At 37.6% G+C, this 24,102-nt stretch overlaps 1 protein-coding gene across 4 annotated transcripts in view; it reads left to right on the top strand.

Moving 5' to 3' along the window:
- Positions 1-24,102, top strand: part of CTTNBP2NL (CTTNBP2 N-terminal like) — a 79,328-nt gene that overhangs the window by 41,000 nt on the left and 14,226 nt on the right. For all 4 annotated transcript variants that reach the window (XM_069090366.1, XM_069090364.1, XM_069090367.1 and 1 more), the window contains one exon: positions 23,406-23,636. In XM_069090366.1, the coding sequence (XP_068946467.1) occupies positions 23,406-23,636 (231 nt within the window). The remainder of the gene's footprint in view (positions 1-23,405; positions 23,637-24,102) is intronic.

Raw genomic sequence — 24,102 nt, 5'->3', positions numbered from 1 at the left:
TACTACGTGCTGGGTGCACTGCTGAAGCTACAAAGACATCATTAAGTGCCCCCTTCCCGAGGTGCTGACACGTTATTGGATCCTGCAAAGAATCATCTTAATATATGCAAGATAAAAACAGAGTTGGATGTCTGTTGGATGAGACCATATTGTGACATTGTGTGACTATAGGTAAGTCACCTGAGTGTTTACTCATCTGAAAAGTGGAGCTAACAGGACTTTATGATCATATCTCACAGGTACACTGTCATGAAAACACTTTGTAAAGCCTCAAAAGCTGTTATTATCCTCATTGCCCAGAGTCTCACAGTGAGCTCGTGGCAGAATCCTCCCATCACAAAGACTGCCAGAAGAATGTTTACTTTGAGTAGAACATGGGCTGGGATGACCTCTAAGATTCCATCCAAGCCAGAACACTTAATGACGATTCTCTTATGACCCTTAATAATTAGTCAGTATTGATCAAAATATACGGACTTCAGGCTTAGAAAATAGTAGTTTTCAGCATCTTAGTCTGAGCACCAATACAAGGAGGGCATGGAAAGGTCAATGGTGGAAAGGAGGCAGAATCTTTGGGATTCAGGAGACCTGACTGACACTTTAGCAGCCATGTAAGTCTTCACTTCCTTGAAGCTTGTTTTCCTGATTTGTAAAAATTAAGAGGGTCATCTGTGTGCTACATTCCTCACAGAGTTGCAAGAAAAATGCTTTCTAAACCTTAAAACATTATTTCAGTGAGTTATATATTTGTAGAAGACATTTGTCTTATTTCTCACTTGACATCAAAAATTCTATTCAGAGCCCCTCTAGATGTAAAATTGTTGCAGAATCACAAAAACCACGGGAGACAAAACACCTTTTGAGACTGTCTGTGTCTCTTGTGCATTTTGCTGCTCTCGTTCCCTGTCAAGCACAAGCACAAGTTTAGTAGTGTTTATACAATTTAACTAAATTGGATGTTTGGTCTTTATGTGATACTTTGAAAGATGATTTGACTAAAAGTCTTCAAAATAAACTAAAGCTATTTTTACCCTATAGAGGCTGACATGTTCTTAAATGACATGTTCTTAAACTATTCACCATTCTCATTTCCAAAAACAAGAACATGGAATCCAAAATGTTAAAATAATATTTTCTTTAAAAATCTAAAACTGAAATTTATTTTCCTCTAAAAACACCAGACAGGAAGCCTGAATTTTTAAGACTCCTGTACCTAGTATGGTGTTGATAGTAGAACTATATGTGCATGGGATGACTGGAAAGGGGTTATATTTAGTACCATGAAGATTTCTTCCAGAAAATGCTTTATGGTATATTTTTTTCATTGAACTTGTTCCTTCAGCAGCTTTTTATTGAAAAGAAAGTGAGTGGATGTAGTCTGTAATAGCTTGTACAAGATACTGACAAAATCCCATTATAATGAAGGTTTTCTGTATAACAGACCTATTTCCATTTTCCAGAGTGTGGCCTAAAGTAACACAGTTATATTGATCTCATTTTAGAAAATCCTGTCAAAGAAATAACCCTGTACAGTGATGGTTTTTCAAGTCCAATTATGTGGTATTTTTATCATGGGAGGGAAAGTAAAGCTAATCTGAACTATAGCTGGGTTCTTCATGGTGTCATTTGTTCTGCCATCAAATTGAAAGTATCATTTCCTTCTCAGATAACTAAATCCTGCCCTGGAAATTTTACTCAAATTTACCTGAACTAGCAGACAAAATAATACATCAAACAAAGATCAAGGGGTTTGGGAGAAAGGAATGAAGTCATAAGGTCTTAAAATCTGAGCTGAAAGGGACCTGAGAGTTCATCTAGTCCAGCCCCCTCATTTACAGATGAAAATCTCCGGCTTGGAGTGGTTGAAGTAACTTGCCCAAGGCCACACAGGTAGTAAGTAACAGCTTCAGAATTTGAACCAGCATCCTCTTAACTCTAAACTCAACACTGTTTTCCAGTTGTAAATGTTGCTGTAGACACAGGGTCTCAGCTTGATTTCGCCAGATCCTGCCGACTAGGGATGTGATTTCCAGCAGGGTAGTCATTATAGCCAAATTACATTACAACAAAACAGTTTTAATATTTGGTAGAGTTGCAAGAAGACCTTAGAAGTTCCTTTGTAAGTTAGTTGTTTGGAACTCATATTTTTCCATATAAACAGTTGTATAAAGGTTAAGTTCTCAGAGCAAACCAAAAACCTAACAGAACTGTAGAACCTAACCACCATTTGTAATATTGTCTATAGGAAAAAGGCATTCTGAGTTCCAACTAGCAATGGTAAGAACATTTTTTCTTTCCTTCATCCCTATGAGACTGGCCTGGCTTCTTAGGGTTAGAGTATCCTGGTAAAAAGAACTTCCACTGTGGTGAATGAGAATGAGCTTTTGGGGAGGTCAGCTGGAAGCTTCCTGGGGAGTGAAGGTCTTTGAGGTTAGGGGGAACTGGTGGGGAGTGAAGATACTTCAAAGTGCCAAGAAATCAAGTCATGACTCTTTGAAGGCACCAGCAACCTTGGAAAATGGAAGGACTTTGGGGGAAAGGAGTCAGAGGAGGAAATAATTTTTAGATATACAAGTCACTTGTAAATCAGGTGCTTACTAAGTAAGGGACTTTCTAATATGATTTTACTTAAGTTTAAGTAATGTACTTGTTTCTGGATGAAGACAGGCTGCCACTGTACCCCCAAACAGGCCTCATTCAATACCCATACTTTAAAGCAGAAGAATTTTGTTTATGTGGTATAAGCAACTTGATAACAAAAACTGGTTGTCTTTCTTTGCATCCCCAAGAGCTTAGCACAGTGCACTGACACATAGTAAATGCTTGTTGATTTGACCTATTCAGAAATTAAACTTATTTTCTGAATGCAGAAAAACAGGGGACACCATATATGACAGCTATTTCCTAAAAATAATCAGTTAGAAGATATATGTGTCAGCCGATTTTCTCCCAACCTTTTGTCACTCTATTCATACCACAAACTGCTGCAGTAGGGAATGGGCGGGGGGGGGCGCTAGGGAGATACAAGAGTCAAAGTGCCAAGAGAGTAAGCAAATCCTTCATTTAACTGATATCTGCCTGTCAGTTCTGTTTTTTCTAATGTCTGTTGTGAAAGAAAAGAGAAGCTTAATTTGCAGAATGATAGCTAAGAACATACAGTTCTCCCAAAATCAAAGAAAAACCATAGTGTGGATCATGCTGGTGGGGAGTTTTGTTTCATTTATTCAGTTGGAAACTAAAATAGTTTAAAAAGGGAAATGGCTTATTCCTCTTCTTTTCATTTCCTCTTGTGACTTGTATCTTCCTGACATGTTTTAGTCTTGTGATTTGGGCTTAATCAGAGATTACTTCCAACTCCCTATCTTCCCCACCCCATAAAGAAAAGAATTATAAAGTCAGGCTATGGTTACTTCTAAAATCGTAGCCAGTAAAACCTTCCAGAGTGTTTCAGTAAAGCCAGTTGTTGAGGATGATTTGGAGGACAGGAGGAAATGCCTTATGTTATTGCCTAAACCCTTTAGTGAAAGGGGGCATTTAGAAAAGTGAGCCAGAGATTTCATGTGTGGGAAATATTCAGCATAGAAAAGGCCTTACTTAGCAATCCCAGGGGAAAACATGAGCTTTTCCCCAGCAGAGAGGCACTTTGTCTACTTATCTTTGATTCTTCCCTACTCCAATAGCTAAATGTCCCACAACTTCCAAGCAGAAATTTCCATACAGAAAAGCTAAATTATGCTCTTTCAAAACAGACTTTCAGTCATCACTGATGCAGATTGTACAAAGTAGGCAAGTTGGACTATATGCTTAAACAATTACTAAATAGAAATAAAGAAGTTTTTATTATCACACAAAGGTGGACAACCCTTCTAAATATTTCTTTCATTGTCAGTTTGGTTTACCTTTCCATAATTTCATTCATCTTACTTAAATGTAGTTTTCTGTCTCATAAAATTATCTCCTAGTAATGCATTTTTAAAAGTATAAATATTAAGGAAGGCCTGCATTTTTGTTTTTTAAAACTTAATTGAGTATAGAATGGGGAAGATATGGTTAGATAGTATTTTGTGTGAATCAAACCTGAGAGGGGAGTGAGAGGAATAGTTATAGCTGACTGAAAACTGAGTATGAGTCAAGAGTAGGCTGTCCCTGCCCAAAAGGTTATTGTGATATTAGACCACACATTAATAGAAGTATAGGTCAGCTAGGAGATACAGTGGATAAAGTGCCAGGTCTAAAGTCAGGAAGCTTTATCAACCTGAGTTCAAATGTAGCCTCAGATACTTGCTAGCTGTGCAACCGTAAGCAAGTCACTTAACCTTGTTTGCCTCAGTTTCATCATCTGTAAAATGAGCTGGAGAAGGAAATGGCAAACCATTCTAGTATTTCTGCCAAGAAAACTCCAAATGGGGTCATGAAGAGTCAGACAGGACTGGCCAACAAAAGTGTTTAAAACAAGGGAGTTGATCATCCCACACTGTTCTGTGTTAGACCGTACTTGGAGTTTTGTATTCCATTCTGGGCACACATTTAAAGAAACTGATAGCCAGAGCTGTCAGTGGAACAACAGAAGACTCCCAGGATGATGAAGGAACTAGAAACCAAGCTATTATCTAAGTGTTGATTTAAAGAATGGGGGGGTAGTTAGCCTGTAGAAAAGAGGGGATGGTGAGAGGGGATAAATGTCTTCAAATATTTGCTGAGTTATTGTATAGGAAATAAATTTCACTTGTTTTCCATTGTTCAGGAGAAAACTGAGACCAATGTGTAAAAGTTATAGGGAAGCATATTTTAGTGCATTGTGGGAAAGAGCTTCCTAAGATTTAGACTTGTCCAACAATGGATTGTACTGAGTCACGAGGGTAGTTAATGGCTATCCTGACATTGAAGGTGTGAATGATCCTCAATTGGAGATATTGTGATCTAGAAGTTCTTAAACTTCTGGGGGGTCTTGGTCCCCTTTGTCAGCCTAGTGAGGTCTCTGTACCCCTTCTTTCAGAAGAATGTTTTTAAATGAAAAAATGAAATACATAAGATTATAATTTATATATATATATAAATGCAATTTATATTGAAATACAGCTATTTTAAAAGAAACAAATTCATCTGTAACTTAACATCTTAACTCATCTGTAACTTAAAGCCTTAGAAAGGTGCCTGGGATTCTGAGAAGTTCAGTAATTGGCCCATAGTTTCACAGTCAACATGAGTCAGAAGTAGGCAATTTCTACACACTACATCAGCCTAACTCTCCTAGACACAGCATAGTAACAATTGCTGATTAAAGGGCAAAAGCTATTAGCACAAATTAGTATGTGTCTTCAGATTGCCCTCCTGAATTATTTACACCAGAAGTCTGAATTTTTGTGGACAGAAAGTGCGACACATCACATTTCATATATTACTTGGCTTCTTGTCCCTTCACCATCCTGGGATTCTTTTTCTGTTCCTCCATTGATAGCTCTGGCTATCCATGTCTTTCCTAGACTGATGATGGTGTGACTTGAAAATCTTCATAAAGAAGCTGTAAGTCTTTATAAAGATTTGCAACCTCACAGTTGAATTGCTCTAATCCCTTTTTTAGTTTTCTTGGTGTCTACCGTGTTTCCCTGATAATAAGACACTGTCTTATTAATTTTTTTGGACAGAAAAACACCAGAGGGCTTATTTTCAGGGGAGGGCTTATTTTAATGAACATTGACAGCAATTTTAATAAACAGGTAAATGTGAACAAAAAAATGTACCTTGATTCAATAATGATCATGTCATCTTCTTCAACAACATCGTCATAAGTGTCCATACCCTGAATTCCGTCCTGGATGTCTTGCGCTTCCATTTCCTTCAGAAGAAGTGGACCCAATCTGTCATGTCTAGCAATATAGCTCTCTTTAAATGAATATGTCTTGTCCAGGTAACCTGCTCATAGTGCCTTGGCGACACAGCTGTCAGTAATTTTATCCCATGATTTCTTCACCCAAGTCACAACTTCTTGCAGACAGGGTTTCACAAAGTTTCCACGGCGATTTCTTTCCATTCTATTTTCAATGTAGTCATTGACTTCCATGCTCAAATGGTCCTTGAATGGCTTCTTTATTGCAATATCAAGGGTCTGGAGATAGGCAGTCATTCCTGCAGGAATCATTACTTGATCTATTCTTCTCTCTGCAATGAAGTTCTTCATTTCTTTAGTGCGGTGAGTGCTGGCTGAATCCCAGACTATCAGACCTCTTTGGTTACCTCGCATAACAAGTGGCAGCATTAAATCAACCCACTTTCTTATAACGGCTTGTGTACACCAGGCTTTTTCGGTTTCAACAACGTAAATGCCAGATACACGTTCAATCTTATCTTTCTTGCCCTTACTGATTATTAGAGGTGTGGCTTTCTTTCCATCCAAACGAATTGCCAGAACACAGGTGACCCGTGCACTTTCATAGCCAGTGGTGGGAATGTAGATTGACGTTGCACCCCTGTGATGAATTGTTGTTTGAGATCCTTGTCCCATAAACACTGCAGTTTCATCCATAGCAATCATATTGCAGGTTTGGTACTTGGAAATGTCGATCCTATCAATAAAGGACTTGAATGCAAGTGCACGTTTAATAACTTCAGCATCTTCCAGCTTAAACAGTGTTGTTGATCTTCTTAGGGACAGTTCATACCATTGAAGGAAACCGTCCAACCAGTGTTGTGATGCTTTGAATCCTTCTGAGACCATTTCAAACTGGTGCCATTGAAAGGGCAAATGCTTGAATATCAGCCCTGCGCACAACCAAGGCCTTTGCTCTCCTGTCAGCAATCCATTCACCAATGAGGATCTCCAAGTCAGGATATAAAGGCTGCCGACCTGATCCAGACCTGCGCTTTTTCCCTTTTCCCTCATCCACCTATTGATTGAGGTTATTATAATCTGCTCTCCATTTTCTGACCATTCAAAGATCCAAAAGTTTTTCTTTACAGAAAACTGCTAGATTCTTGCCATGTGACTCCTCTACAATTGCTTTCTTATACTCAACAGTATAGCTCTTCCCTTTTGTACTCATGTCTGGGGGTCAAAACAGACAGAATAATAAAATTATGACCATCAGTCCTTCTTTTCACTCCATCATGCCCCCTGAGTTCTTCTTTTTTCCTCCATCATGCCCCCTCACTCCAGCTTACATACCGGGTTTTTATGTTGTCCTGCCTCAGCTCTCCTCTGCGGCACTGCTCTCAATGGCGCCAGCAAGCAAATCACTGGGGAAGAACAGGATGACGCGCTCACTGCTGCAGCTCTGATTGGATGCAGCTCGGAGCGCGGCATGCGTTTCATGGGGGGGGGGGACGGTGCATACAGAGGGTACCGTAATGTAGCGTGTAGCACAGGGGATCACCTTCACTACAGTAGCAATCTCAATAGGGCTTATTTTTTGGGGAGGGCTTATTTTAGAGGAATCTTACACAGTAAGGGGAGGGCTTATTTTCGGGATAGGTCTTATTATCGGGGAAATACGGTAGTACTTGAATATGGTTAAGCTTATTAATGTCATTGACTTAAGGAAATAGATGGAGACTATAGATATAAAGCTGGAAAGAATCTTAGAGGTCATCTGGTCCAAACTCATTTTTATAAGTGAGGGAACTGAGGCCCAGATAGGTTCAGTGACCTGTGGAAAGTCATACCAGTCATATAGAGGAGAGCAGGGATTCCAAAATGTGGGGTCCTCTTAAATCCAGCCCTGTTTCCACTGAAATAGTTGATAGCTCTATTCAGTATCAGTGATGGTACTTTTTACCAAGCCCGAGGAAGAACAAGTTGTTCTTCAGGCAGTAAATTGCTTATTTGTCTTTGTTTCAACATTTGTAGTGTGCTGACTCTGAAGAGCTGGAATATGTGACTTTGTCCATTCTGTATCTGCATTCACCCCACAAATCAAAGACCATCTTTGTTTGCCTTGCAAATGATTCTTTTTGATCCTTTTGCTTCTTTACCTCAGTATCTCTTTCTATCAAATTGAGAAGTGGTCATACCCCTGATTACCAAATGACTTGTAAAGATGGCCTTATTACTTTGTTTCTCTTCGTCTATCTGGATTTCAAACCATGGGTTTAAATTAAGGAATTACTTCCAAGACTTTAGCTGCAGGCTTCTTTTGGCACCTATCTTAATTTTACATAACTTCTGTCTAATTTTTTATATTTAATGTTTTTTCTCTTTTGCGTTCTCTATGCACTGAGTTTTGGCTTTCCCAGAATCTTCAGTTTCTAACTTTTTTCCCCCTTGGATGCTTCCCAGAAAGATAACTACTGGCTCTTTTCCTTGCAGAAATTTCCCTACCAGTTCCTGATCCCTTCCCCTCTGGCAGCTTCTTTTATCCCTGTTATATGTAATTTTTAACTCCTACATGAATTATTGAACATGTCCAATAAGGAGCTACATACCATACCTTCAGACACTAATGCAAATCTTTTGCATAATGACACAAATGTCTGGACAAGAATTAGCTTTTTAGAGATTTTTCATCCTCGTGTTCCTATTCTTGTCCCTGCTAAAACTATGCTTCCCTACTTGTGTTGCAACTACTTCTCGGAAATAGGAGAGTACCAGATTTTCCCTCTTCCTCTTTATCCTCATCTGAAGCCCAGCTTATATATTCACAAGCAGATTGGTTCTCTTTTTTGCTATAAAATTGAGAAAGATCTAAGTTAGGGATTATTTAGACAGAAAGTCAACCTAGAAGAATGGCTAGAGTGCTGGCCTTAAAGTCAGGAAAACCAGAGTTCTTGCTTCCAGCACTTTCCAGCTCTTGAATTATGTCAGTCCTTCACCTCCCAATGTGTTTGCTCATGGAGAAGATGAGAATACCTATAGTAGATACCTCATGGCATCAATCATTGAGTGAAATAGTGAATTTTAAGTGCCTTGTAAACTTTAAATCACTATACAAGTCCCAGTAGTTGGTGTTATTATCACTATTACTGTGATTACAGTAAATGGTTATGGTTTAGCTTGACCAAGTTCAAAGTGCTGAGATAGCTGGAATAATATTTGTTTTTTCCTTGCTTTTTGGGCTGAACTAATATAATAAGAATAACACTTATCTAATGGCCAAGATTAGCTCTGAAGAGGAGAAAATGAATTTCCCTCCCTTCGTTGCACAAGTGGGGAACTATGGGTGTGGAGTATTGCATCATGTGTCTGTCCCAGTTGATGGCTTAGTTAGCTTCACAGAAGTGCTTTGATTTTCTCTTTCTTTTTTATTTTTTGCTACAGGGAATGGATGGCTCCTTGGATGGGGGAAGTTGGCAGGATATATGTGCAAGTGAAAGTTGTAAAAACAAATTATATCAATTAAAATGGGGGAAAAAGGGAAAGTAAATTCATGGAACAGAGTAGAGAAGCAAAAATCAGAAACAATCCAACTCAATAAACTAGTGCTTGATAAACCCAAGGAATATCTTTTTTACAAGAACTGCTGGGAAAATAAGATCAGTTTGTCAGGAATTTGGTTTCAAGCAAGAGCTTATACCACAATAAGCCCTAAGTGGATATGCAACCTAGAGATAAAAAGGCCATATAAAAAATTAGGTTAGGAGATCAGGTATCTTTTATAGCTATGGCTAGGGGGAGACCTCCAAATGCTATAGACATAACAAAAGACAAAATTAGTAGTTTTGATTACATTAAATTGAAAAGCTTTTGCACAAACAAAATTGATGCAGCTGGGGGTAGGAAGGGAAATTCATTGGAGGGAATAAAAATTTGTATTATATCTCTGATAAGCATCTGATATCCAAGATTTTTAAAGGATTAACAGATATATAAGACCAAGAGCCATTTCCCATGGATAACCAGCCAGAGGATATGAATAAAAAGTTCTCAAGCATTACAAACTATTAACAGCCATGTGAAAGATTTGTTCCACAGGGTTAATGAAAAATGCAGATTGAAACAATTCTAATGTTTCACCTTGAATCCAGCAAATTCATAATGATGACAAAAGATAGAAATAATTGTTGGTTGAAAGGCTGTAAGAAACTAATCAATAGTCAGTATTTATTAAGTACCTACTATGTGACTGGCACTGTGCTACAGGTTACAAAGAAAGGTGAAAGATGGTCCCCACTCTCAAGTTCATAGTCAAATGGGGACAACACCATCCAAACAACTATGTACAAACAAGATTTATACAGGATAAATTGGAGATAATCAACAGAGGAAAGTCACTAGTATTAAGAAAAATCAGGAAAGACTACTTGTAGAAGGTAGGAATTTAGCTGGGGAATTGAAGGAAGCCAGGAGGCAGACATGAAGAGGGAGAAAATTCCAGTCATGGGGGACAGTCAATATAAATGCTTAGAGTATCTTGTGTAACAAATAGAAAGGAGGCTAGTGTCACTGAATCTCAGAGCATATAGGGGGAGAAAATTGGAAAGGGAGGAGGTGTAGCTATGTTGTAAAAGACTTTGGATGGCAATGGATTTTATATTTGTTCCCGAGGATGATAAGAAGCCACTGAAGTTGATTGAATATAGGGATTTAGTCTTTAACCATCAAAAAGTTGAATGGGATGCTTAAGGAAGTACTGGTCTTACCTAACCATAGGTTTCCAGCAAAGTCTGTGTGAACATTTATTGGGTACAACATAGAGAAGATTCTTGTTTTGACACAGGTCAGACTACATTGATTCTGGGGTACCTTCCAACTCTGAGATTATGTGATGCCTCTACAAAGAGACTGCCTTTTGAGTATCTCTAATGAAGAGACTTTTCAAAAATTATTCCAAATGTTAGACATTGTCCAAATCATTGGGCTGACACTCATATTGTTTAATACAGAACTTGATTGTTTGAGTTATTTGGTTGTTTTCCCCACTTGTATCTGTACCTACAATCAACTTTGTGGTGTTTCCTGTGATTCATTAAACTGCTGATAATCTTATTTATCCACTACAACCCACCCACTTCCAGGGTTGGCCTTTTCCTTCCTTTTCCTTATATATGTAAGGAACTCGGCTTTGAAATTTCTGGTCAAGTAAGTTGTGTTTAGTTTTGCCCTAAACTTTGATAGCATGGTTTAGAAAATTGTTATATAACCATAGGCTATCTTCTCATTCTTTGCTATAAGAATGCTATAAAATACTATGCCCCCCCATAAATCATATGTACCTAAGATACTTTCTTTTCCAGAACACTACAAGATTTATTTTGCTTGTCAGACATTGTGGGTGATAGTTTCCTGTTTCAAAATATGGGGTATTTTACTTAAGACCAACTCTGTCTCTATAAGACATTAGCCATTTATTTTACTTTGGGGGGGAAATAGTGTTAATGCTGATCATGCACCTTCTCTCAAAGAGTCTGCTTATATATCAAATTTACTTTGTTTTATTAGCTCTTCTAAAAAATTGTATGCTAGGTAAGTATTTATTGAATAATAAAATTGTAGATCCCCACTGACTTCTATTATACTTTCAAGGATATTTTTCTGAGAGGAAAAAAAAAAGCAAGTGCCAGAAAGAATCATACTTAGGAATGCTAACTTCTTGAAAGGAAGTGAATTCTGCTTTTGGTTATTTAGCAGACCTCATTGGAAAGAAGAGTAGAAGAATTTCATTAAGTGAGAAGGTTCAATGAAATGACCTTTAAGATACATCCTAGCTCTGAGTCCTAGGATTCTGATCTATCAAAAGCACACATATTTCACCTTTTCACTCCATTAGGCATTCTTACTGATTCCATGAACCGTAGATGTTTAATAATAGTAACTAGCACTTACACAGGTAGAACTCTAAGGTTTATGAAGTATTTTATTATATGTGTTATCTCATTCGATAATCACAACCCTGTGAGAGAGGTGCTATTGTTATCCCCATTTGACAAATACAGATGAGAGAAGTTCAATGACTTGTCCAAGGTTACAAAGTTATTAAGTATCAGAAGTAAGCTTTGAATTCAAGGTTTCCTGATTTCAGATCTAGAGTGCTGCCATCTGGCTGCACCTCCAGCAGCCATACTGATTGTTCCTGATCTTTAGCTAGAGCAGTCATGAGAAGAAATGTGCATTGAATTCACCAATTTAGAAGTACCATATAGCATTCATTTATCATAACCCTGTTCTGAAGACTCTTGTTATTATTAGAATTTAAATATGTTCAAACCTATTATACTTTTGTCCTTAAGTAAACAATGACTTAGATAACATCTGCTGTTGTAGACTGACCCTAAAGAGTGTCTTTGCAGCATAATTTACTTTTAGTTTCTCTTTAATTAAGAGTGTAAAGTAAAACTGACCCAGATATATTTGCTAAGTGAATAGTAAATTACCAGTATTAAAGTGAACTGTTGTTGATAATTATCACTTCAAATGTGGAGTGTGCTATCTTAGTGTGAGAGCTTGGGAAGAGTCTTAGGGAGAGGAAACTCTCCCTAAGGGAAAGGAGATCAATTAACAGTCATTCACAAAGAGTATGCAAATCCTAAACTACAAATTGGAGAGGATAGATACTTAGACTGAGATGGGATCCTCCTCAGGAAGCTTGTAATCTAGACAAGATCCTTATAGAGATCAGAATGTTAAATAATACAAAAAGCAGTGAAAGAAATATCACAAGGCAGTATATTATCAATTACTAAATGAAGGATACAGACTATGCCAGTCAGCATAAGCAGTCTTTAAGTTCGTATTTCATAGGTCATCATCCCAACCCTATACCACCTGATTGCTCATTCCCTGTCCCTCTCAACCCTCCCATCCCAGAGTTTCCACCTAACTCCACTAACCCTTTCACTGTGCTCTTCTGGAATGTTAGCTCCCTAAACAACAAACTTTGATCTTAAAATTTTCCTCCTCCATTCCTTCCATCTACTAACTCTTACTGAAACTTGACTTCTACCTGATGACACAGCCTTCCTGGCCACCCTTCCAGTATGGCTATACCTTTGCTTTTTCTCCTCAGCTCACTTGGTTGAGGTGGGTGAGTTGAAATGCTCCTTGCTCCCCATTGCCACTTCCAGGTCCTTCCCCTTCCTCCATCACTCAGGAACCTTTCTTCATTTGAGTTTCTTGTTAGTCATAGCTACCACCCAGTCAAAACTCTGGTTGCTATTATCTACAGATCCCTGGAGCACTCCCCTTCCTTCCTCAGTAAGTTCAATACCTGGTTTTCTCTCCCCCTTAATACCTACCCTCATACTAGGGGACTTCAACATACATATTGATTCTCCTTCAAATTCCCTAACCAGTCAGTTCCTCAACTTACCTCCCATGAGCTACTCCTCTAACCCAACCTCAACCACACACAAAGATAAAACCTTTGATCATGCTGTCACCTGAAAATGTTGTTACCTCCATGTTCAAGAATTCTGAAATCCCTTTATCCCAGCATAATCTATTGACTCTTCCCTCTGCCTTCCCTTATGTAACCCTACTCTTTATTCTTATTGTGACCTCCAATCCTTTGACCCCTCAGTTCTCTCCCAGGCCATCTCCCCTTTATTAGCCGCTCTCTCCTCTTCTCTCCATCTTGTCTCTTTAACAAACCAGTTCAACTCTATACTATCCTCTCTTCAATTCCTCAACCTTTTATCATTGCTGAATATGCCCAACCAAGCCTCAATCTTGGATCACTCCCACAATTCATCACCATCACTCTGATCCACCTTCTCTTGAGCAAAAGTAAATAAAATCACACAACTGTTCTGGATTCACTACACATTTGTCTTATATAGCCTCAACTGGGCCCTCACTGTTGCTAGACAATCTTAGTATACCTCTCTTATCAATGTACTATCCCATTCTCCACAGTGGCTCTTCCAAACCTTTCCATCCTCCCATGGTTCCCCCTCCTCCCACAATCTCAGCTGAGAACCTTGCCTTATATTTGATAGAAAAAATATAGCCATTCATCATGAACTCCCTCCTCTCCCCTCTTCCTCATGTCCTGTCACTCAGGTACCTTCTACCACTATCTCCTTCTTCACCCATTTCACATGATGAAGTTTTTCCTTATCAACCCTCACTTTCCCCATTAGTTCAAGTGATCCCATTCCAACCCACTTCCTCCAACAGATTGCCCCCTCTGTCATCCCCACTTTCTCACTTATTTTCAATCTCTCCCTCCCAGCTGGCTCACTTCCTCCTACTAACAAATGTGCCTGGGTCTCCCCTCCCATTTTTTTCCCTGCCCTTTGTACCTAATCTTAAAAAAAAAAAAAAGCTGTGGACAATGTGTCTCCACTCTCTCTCCTCTCACTTTTTTTAAACTTCATACAATCTGACCCGTGACCTTTTATTTATACTGAATATGTTCTCTCCAAAGTTACCAGTGATCTCTTAACTGCCAGATTCAGTGACCTTTTCTCAATCCTCATTCTCCTTGACCTCTCTGCAGCTTTTGAGACTGTTGATCACTCTCTCTTCCTTGATACTCTCTTCGCTGTCAGTTTTCAGGAGACCACTCTCTCTTGGTTTTCCTCTTATCTGCTACTTCTCAGTCTTCTTTGCTGGATCCTCCTCCAGATCATGCCCTCTAACCATAGAGGTCCCTCAGGATTCTAGCCTGGGCCTTCTGTTCTTCACTCTTTTCTCTCTCTTCATTATGTAAGGTCAAGAAAAGTTGAGATAACACTAATTATTTCACATAAATATGACTTTAAGATAAAACATTTAAAGAGATACAAAGTGAAATTGTTATAATAAAAGGAAAAATAAATAACAGATATCATCATTACTTCAAGAATGTGTAACCTTATTGTTTTGGGTATATCCTCCACTAATATACAAGATAGCTGTCTGACATCTGTTGATCACACTCTCTGTAAGTTTATTATGAATGAAAAATATCAGTGTCCGGCCACTTTCTGGTGATGAGGCTTTAGATAATCAACATACAGACTGAGTTTTTCCAACTTGGTAGGACCTACCAGCTGGTGCCCCTTTTGGATTAGCCTTTAGGAACCCAGAATCATTTTATGTCACAATGAGGCATAGACTGAATAGAATTTTAGGATAGAGGAAATACCTAACAATTTTAAATGCATGTGGACCACACACCATGACATTTAAATTTATAAATATATATAAAGAAGTTTTAAAAAGAAAAGCTAATCATATTACTAGAAGAAATAAATGCAATAATAGTAGAGGATCTTCACACCCACATTTAGAACACCATATGCTTAGACAACAATGTATAACAATTTGAAATAAGCAGTAAAATACCAATATATACTTAGCAAACTAAGTAAACTATTAAATAAAGAAGAAACAGTAAAACATAACTATCAAAATCTATGAAATGCAGTCAAAACAAGTTCTCAGAAGCAAGTTTATGGTAGTTAAATGCCTATGTAAGAGAAAACTAACAATCAGATCTATGGCCAAAGATACAAAAAAAGGAATGAAGTCATAGTCCAAAAGTAAAGTAGGAAAGAAGAAACATCAAGGACTAGAACAAAAATAAGTATAATGGAAAATTAGGGGGTAAAAAAACCTAAAGTGGATAAACCATTAGCAAATAAATAGTCAAAAGAGAGAGAATCCTTATCAAAATCATAAAAAAAGATCACAAGATTTCTTAAAATTAAGAACATCATCAGAGTTTACTGCATGTAATTATTTATTAATAAATAACAGGTTAAATAGTCATAAAAATACAAAATGCCAAACCTGACTCAATAGGAAATAAACCAAATTCAGAGTAAGAAATAAAACAAATTATCCATAATCTACCTCACAAAACCTTTCTAGGCCTGATGACTACACAAGGGAATTTTTCCAAACAGAAGAAGACTGCATCTTAAGTCAGGACCTTGGGTTCCAATTCTAGCTCTGCTACTTCCTGGTTGTGTGACTTGGAACCAGTTACTCAGCTTCCCTGGACCTCAGTTTCCTCATTTGTAAAATTAGAGAGTTGACCTAGATGACTTCTAAAGTCCATTCTGGCTCTAAGTCCATAGCCCTATGAACAAATGATTCATGTAATTACACAAGACATGTTGCATATAGCTGCACACTAAAAAAAAATTACTTATGACCAAGTGGAACTTAAACCTGAGAGGCAAGGATAATTCATTATTAGGAAAATAATTAATATGATATCATCAGTATAAGCATCAAAAAACATCTGATTGCATTCAGCAGATTCAGAAGCTGTTTATGAGATCCAAGTCATTAGGATTTTTTCCTTAACTTGATAAATAGCATCGACCTGGAGCTAAGAGCTAATATTATATGGAATAGAAAATTATTAGAAGCAAGTTCTTTTAAAACAGATACACATCCTATCTATTTGCCACAGTGTTAGAAATGCTAACAACTGCAATAAGAGAAGAAGAAGGGGGGAGCTAGGTAGCGCAGTGAATAGAGCACCAGCCCTGGAGTCAGGAGGACCTGAGTTCAAATCCGGCCTCAGACACTTAACACTTACTAGCCATGAGACCTTGGGCAAGTCACTTAACCCCAATTGCCCTCCAAAAAGCAAAAAAAAAAAAGAGAGAGAAGAAGAAGAAGAAATGAGAGGAATTGACATTTGGAAATAAATAGGTCAGATTACTGTTCTGTGTAGATAACATGGTTGTTTACTTAGAAAATCTAGAAGGTTCAACATAGAAAATTATTTGAGACTGTAATTACTTGAGCAAAGTGAGTTATAAGAACCATCCATTAAAAATCACTTAGGATCTTATGCTCAGCTGATAAAAAATAAAGACCATTTATAATAACAACAAATATTAAATATTTGAAAGCCAATCTACCTAGGCACACAGTTGACCCATAAATATAAGTCTTGATTAGAAGAAATCAAGGAAGATTTTAATAATTGAATGCACAATAATACAGATTAATTTTATCAACAGTGCAAATGTGAGTAACTCTAAAATTATTTTAAAGATTAGATGTAGTGCCTATCAAAATGCTGATAGTTTTCTTTATAAAACTAAACAAAATCATAATGAAATTTATATGGAAATCATAACAAGAATATATAGGAGTATATATTTTTTTAAAAACTAAAGAAAGATTATAAAGGGCAACCTGTTTTTATCATTTTAATTTTACATTTAAATATGTGACTTTGAACAAGAATTTTGACCTTTCTTGGCCTCAGTTTCTTCATCTATAAAATTATGAAGAACTAGATAGTCTGTTAAGTCCCCTTCCAGCTCTAAATCTGTGCTCCTTTATTACTATTACAAAGCTGTTTTCATCAGAATTATAAGGTGCTGTATTAAAAAGTAGAGATCCATATAGAAAACATGTAACTATTATATAGTGTGCATTATACTTGTATATTTATTTAAACATTATATCTTGTATGTTGCATATTGTATTTTGGATAACTTGTATAGAAATACAATAGAATTGAAACAGAACAGAATTCAGAAATAGATTTAGCAATACACAGATTTTTTTTTTGGAGAGTCTTTTTTTTTTTTTTTTGGCTTTTTGGTGGGCAGTTGGGGTTAAGTAACTTGCCCGAGGTTACACGGCTGGAGAATCTATTAAATCCAAGAATCTGGAAAATAAAAAGAGGAAAAGAATGCAATGTTTAATAAATGTTGCTAGAAAACAACATGGTCATAGGACGAATTAACTCACATCTTCACTGTATATATTGAGTACATACACTAGGTAAAAAGACCATCTGCTATACATAGGGTGTTGATTTAGAAAAAGTGGCATACAAGGCATCAAGGAGTGGCAAGCTTTCCTGGTTGGCAGAGAACTGACCTCAGTCAGGAAGAACCAACCTCTGAAGCCTACTGGCTGAGTGACCCCAGACAGCTCTCTAAGATGCACAGCAGTTGCCTATCTCTATTGGTAGGTAGAGTTTTCCAAATGGAGTTTTCAAGGACGTATCTGATCAGAAAAGGAGCTGGACCAGTCAGGTAGCAATGCAGAGGGAACAGATAGACAGCCCATGTGCAATATTCATTATCATAAGGTATTAAAAAGAATGGAGGAAGGCCCCTGTTGCATTGGTAGTTACTTTATGAAACTGTTTCAGGAAAAGAGTGGGCAAGAATCCCACAAAACAGGCATAGAGGTTGTAATGTCCGTGAGTAGAAGGAGTACCAACACTAAAAAAGTGGTCACAGATCCACTGAAATACTTAAGATTTCTTAGACATGTTTTTAATAATCCTATTTAAAATCTTTCCACTTTTCAGGTTCATACCTTTTCTGAAAGTTCAGTTTCATGGGTGTGAGGAAAAAGGTACAGTGAAAGTTACTGACTTTTCCAGTTGGCCATCATCATTGTTTGGGTTTGGGTCTTTTTGGAGGGGGGAAAGCAAGGCATTTGGGGTTAAGTGACTTGCCCAAGGTCAGACCACTAGTAAGTATCAAGTGTCTGAATTAGAATTTGAACTCAGGGCTACAGGGCTAGTCCTTTATTCACTGTGCCACCTAGCTCTCCCAACCATCATCATTGTTGACCATGAAAGCGTACTTCTTTTTTTTTTTAAAGGTAAAAGGCTTTCTAGAACAAATGCTATTTTCATGACATTATTGCCATTTTTATTCAGAGTAATTACATTGTTCATTTTTTGAGATAACTACTTATGGTTTATCAGAGACACCAGAGAATGCATTATTCAACAATGAATGAATTATCTTTGGATTTAATAGTCTGTGGTAAAAAAAATGAAAATAATCTTGAGTAATGTGTAATTGTTTTGGGGGCACTAGAATAAAGGCACTCAAGTTTAAAGAGGGCCCATGGTATTTCTTTTGTTGGTGTGATATTTTCATAGGTGACTTCATCTTAGAATCATTTCATGAATGGCAAAGCTCCACCCTAAGCATATTTATTATAGCCTGATTTCCTAAAAATAAAAATTGCATGACCTACAATCTTTAATTGAATATGTTTCCCCAATAGAATAAATGTTGGCTGGACCTCTGAATTTGAAATCACACATAACTTTTGCTGTTTACTTAAAGAAGTGGGTAGCGTAATCACAGAATAATTTAGCTAACATTTATAGAATACTTTTTAGCTTGGCAATGTACTTTAAATGTATTGTCTCATTTGATCTTCACAGTCACTGTATGAGGTGAGTGTTCTTATTATGCCCATGTGAGAGCTAGAAAGAAAGAACCCTTGAGAATCATAGAGTCTAACAATTTTTTTAAACAAATGAGAATGTTGAAGATCAGAGCTGTGAAAGTCACTTATCCAGAATAAAAAAACCAGTAAGTAATAGAGCCAGGACTTCTGAATCATAATCCAGAGCTCTTCCCATTATATTATACTTCCTTATCAAAACTGTGACCATGTACTGCTGTTAAACTGATCATTTCCAACTGGCTTAACTTATTTTTGCTCTGTAAATGATCTATCTGGCATTAGAAAAACTGTCAAAAAAAAAAAACCACCCATATTATTGTCCAATCCAGTGTTTTGACTTCACCTTTCTTTTTTTGGGGGGGGGGGCAGCATTGGGGTTAAGTGACTTGGTCACATGGCTGGTAAGTGTCTTGAGGCCAGATTTGAACTCAAATCCTCCTGACTCCAGGGCCGGTGTTCTATTTACTGTACCACCTAGCCACCTCAACTTCACCTTTCTTGTCTTGAACACATTTGAGGTTGTACTCAAAATGATTATGTTCTTTATGGGATAAAACCCCATGGATAAAAATCCTACAAGTATTTTTTAGATTCTTTCCATAGGTTCTTTTTCATTTATATGCAAAGCCACCAATTTCATGTAACTTGTAATTACTGTGCAAGTGATTTATCTAATTACTGTGCAAGTAGTTTAAGAGAAAACAGACAACCTAACAACTGAGACCTTGCCAGAGAAGCTTCTTTTCATATATTACTGGTAACTCTATGATGCTTATTAAATTATGTAAGATAATCACAGTGTTGGTTTTTAAAGAAGTTGTATTATTTAAGATTAGAAAGTAGATACACTCCAAGCTAAGAGACAGCTTCTCTGTGGATCCAGCATCAGATATGCTGTGGGATATACTTTGCACTAAAGAAAATCGGATTTGATTTTGATCAGATTTGCTGGATTTCCCAGCACATTGGCCCATCCATGCCAGTTCATCCTAGCATGGTATCCCAAAAAGGAGACAAGGAATAACTTTTTCTCAGGCTGGGAAAATGAGTTGGTAACACTCTTCTTTTTTGTATAATTTCTTTCCTATCTGCAGTACCTCCTCATGACCATGGAGGTGACCCTTAATTCTCATTAACCCCCTCTGAGGTTCTGAGAGCAAATGATAACCAAGGAACAGCCCATTGTGCTCTGCAGGAAGACATTGAGAAAAGTTCTACAAGATGAGGGGACATGGGCAGGGAGTGATCTGCACTTGGAGAAAATATGCTTGCACAGCACAATGGAGTGTTGGTTTGCTTTAGAGTCAGGGACTGGATTTAAATCCCTGTCCTACCTACTGTGCACTGGACCTTAGTTTCTTCATCTATAAAATGAAAACATTGAACTGAGGTCATCATTAATGGCCCTTCAGCCTTAAATCTTTGACTCATTGAAGAATCAAATGAATATAATTCTCAAGATTGCTTTCAAGAAAAACTCCCTGTGAGTCAGGAAATATGATACAATTGAAAACATGGCAATGCATCTGCTTCAGGAGACACATAGTCACCTTGAGCAGTTTCTGTGCTTGTAAGCTTACATTTGTCCATTTGTGGGTTACCCATCTAGTATGTTTTTGTACCTCTGTTCAGAAGAGCTAAGATGATATTGGTGAAAAACAAGGAGCCAGTTGACCAGTAAGCAAACTATAGAAGGGTTAAGAATTGCTCTGATCAAGTTCTTGTGTTACTTAGAACCTTGCTTTTCTATAGGAAGAAAACACATTACTAATCGCTAATTACTAATTACACATCACTAATAGCTAATTCAGGAGGGTGCGGGTGTATATGTGTATCTGTCTGTCTCTTTTTCTCCCCCACTCGACATAAGTGTGTTTGTTTCTTTGTCATCCCTACCCTGTGCCTCTGATTTTAGATCATTGGTGGAACTTGCTATGTAATTTGGAGCTGGAAAAGGTATCCTGTCTTGTACTTTGCAGCACCAGGAGCCCTTTTCTCTCCCTCTAAAAATATACCCAGCTAAATTAAAATAAAAAAGATGATCATTAGCATTCCATTCTCCAGATCTCAGGTAGAAGAAAGTACATGAGAAAGAAAATCATGTTATCCAAAGATTTCTAATAACATGGTCAACATGGTCATATGAGTGTGTAGCAAAGTCAGATATGGAAGTCAGAATTCCTGGGTTCTATTTAGCTGCTCCAAAGATCAGATGACTGGCATCACCAATTGTGGAATGAGATTCAATTATCCCAGGGACCAAAATTTGGTCACGCCATTTAGATACACCTCCTCAAATTTTTCACCACGACTCTTAATCTTCTGGTTGATTCTTACTGTACTATAGCAAACTCAATACAAGTCAACAGTGTGGCAGCCAAAAGAAATGTTGCTGTCCTTGACTATATCAAGAGAAACATAGTTTCCAGTATGAGGGAAGTAATAATTCCTCCTTATGCTCAGGTCAAGTCATCCTGGAATATAGTGTGCAGTTTACAAGCATCACATTTATCTAGAACAAGGTTTCCAAGACGATGGGAGGACTGGAAAACTTGTCATAGCAGGATCAGTTGAAGGAACTGGGGCTGTTTAGTAGCATGGAGAAGACTTAGAGTGGATGTTCTTCATTAAAAATCTTCAGTTCTTCACTCAAAATCTTCAGTATTCAAAGGCCTCTCCTGTGGAAGAAAGGTTAAAAATGTTCTGTTTGGTTTCAGAGGGCAGAACAAGTGGCTCAAGGTTACAGAGAAATAGATTTGAGCTTGATTTAAAGAAAAACTTCCTAGTAATTAACACCTTCCAAAAATAGGATAGGATCCCTTAGGAGGGGGGTGTGTTCCATGTCTCCATTTTGTTGGAGGCCTGAAAGCTGAGTCTGGATGACCACTTGCGAGGGATGTTATCAGAGGGGAGGATTGAACTAGATGTAGACCCCAAGGGAAGCCTCTTGGGGCTCTTAGAGGTAGTGTGTTTGATTAGCTCTTTGGGAAAAGGAGGGCTGGTACATGAGTCCAGCTTAGTCATAGTATGCTTTTAGTCAACATTCAGGTCATGATCTATTTGCAATTAATATATAAATGCACTTGTTCTTCAAGTTTGTGGGGCTACAAAGTGATGATGAATCCACTGAAAGAAGTAAATGCCATGTTTGTTTTATTTGGGGGGCAGAGTGGGGGAAGGGAAGCAAGGAAGGGAGGATTGGTTTTCATTAAAAAATCTCATCTCCCTAGCTATTTAGTTGTCAATTTCCCTTGCTTACAAATGGTTTCCTGTTTGTGGGCAGTGGTGTAAAGATATGGTAAGTTCTACTGAAATAGAGAAACAGATAAATGATGAGAATTTTTATAATTCAACATTTTATAATTCAACATGTCTCCCTTCTACAGCAAAGCTTATTGCTAGGATTTTTTGTGTTTCCATAACTATATTTTTAACTTTTCATGCCTTTTATAAAGTACCCTAAGAAATTATTATTGCTTTTTATCATATGATGGTGTTATAATTTGGCATAATTGTTAGTTTTCTTAGTTCTGTTTAGTTCTTAGTGCATTTCATCGGTGTGAATTCAGTTCATTTAAAAATATATGGATATATACATATGTATAAGGAAAAGTGTCATTTCTGAAAGTCATCTTGCTGAGCAGAGAAGATAGAATGGTAGGAGTAAAATCAACATTCCTAGTAAAAATGATAATTCAATTTAACAAGCACTTTTTGCATTCCTGCTATGATACAGGCACTAGGCACAAGGATACAAGTAACTGTAAGGCAGAACATAACCCAAGTGTCATAAGAGAGGCCATTGAGATAATCTTCTCCCCTCATTTTGCAGATGAAGAAATTGAGGCCCAGAGAAATCTGATGACTTGCCTAGGTCACAAGCAGGAAAGCGGAGAGAATTGGAATTTGAACCCAGAATCTCCAACTCCAAATCTAGTTTCTTTGCATCATTATATTCATTCTTACAGCTTTTTTTACATTCATTTTTTAAATCCTATTTTTACAGCTTTCCACAGTCAACAAAGCACTTTTCTCACAGCACCCACATAAGATAGGCTGCTTGTGTGTTATCTTCGTTTTACAGATGAGGAAACCGAGGTTCAGGGAGGAGAAGAATTGTGCCCAAAGCAATATGGGGAGGAAGGGGCCAAGTCTGTATTCAATCCCAGGTCTAGGCCTGTATCTATTTAAATATCCTGATCTGATTTTTAATAAACAGGTGCATAGCGCTTACTTTTTCACATAATTCCAAGCTATCTAACCTCTATCTTAAACTGGATTGTTATTGCTTTATGTTATTAAGCAAACATTTGATAGTTTTGTATGTATGTGTGTGTTTCCGTTTTTCTCTCAGGCCCAACACAGAGACACTTTCATTGAAGAGCGCTATGGAAAATATAACATCAGTGATCCTTTAATGGCTCTACAGAGAGACTTTGAAACACTCAAGGAGGAAAATCATGGAGATAAGCAACCTGTCAGTCCCCACCCCCTGTCTGTTCTTAAGGCGGTGATGAAGCAGTGCAGAAACATGCAAGAGCGCATGCTGTCCCAACTGGCTGCCGCAGAAAGTCGGCATCGCAAGGTAGGTCCACTCGGGTTAGCGGGTGGTGTCAGGATCCAGACTGAGATCCTTTCAGTGCTTCCCTGTGCTTTTTTGTGATTTAGCATTCTTAGAAGTGGCTAGAAGAATTTCAGTTTACCTAGAGCAAGAGTTCTTAACCTCTTTTGTGTCATAGACCCTTTGGCAGTTTGGTGAAGACTATAAACCCCTTCTTAGAATAATATTTGTTGCCTTACCTTCATAATTGATGGAAATCCTAAATTTCAGTTAGAGATTAGTGTAAATAAAGGTGTAATTTTCTCTTTTTTTATCCAAATTCATGGACCTCCTGAAATCTGTCCATGAACTGTAGTTGGGGGTGGTAAGGATTCTCTTATTCCAAATGTGAAGTTCATTCCTTCTTGTGACACCACTCTAGAATGCTGTTTGTCCACCTCTTGATGCAGTCTGAACTTTGGCAGCACACTGGGACTGGATGGGGTTTGTA

Source organism: Petaurus breviceps, unplaced genomic scaffold (assembly GCF_028583685.1).
Source record: "Petaurus breviceps papuanus isolate PSGF00001 unplaced genomic scaffold, PetGlider_PUasm1.0 186, whole genome shotgun sequence".
Taxonomy (NCBI): Eukaryota; Metazoa; Chordata; class Mammalia; order Diprotodontia; family Petauridae; genus Petaurus; species Petaurus breviceps.
The sequence above is the reverse complement of the archived record's forward strand: the minus strand, read 5'-3'. Positions and strand labels throughout refer to the sequence as shown.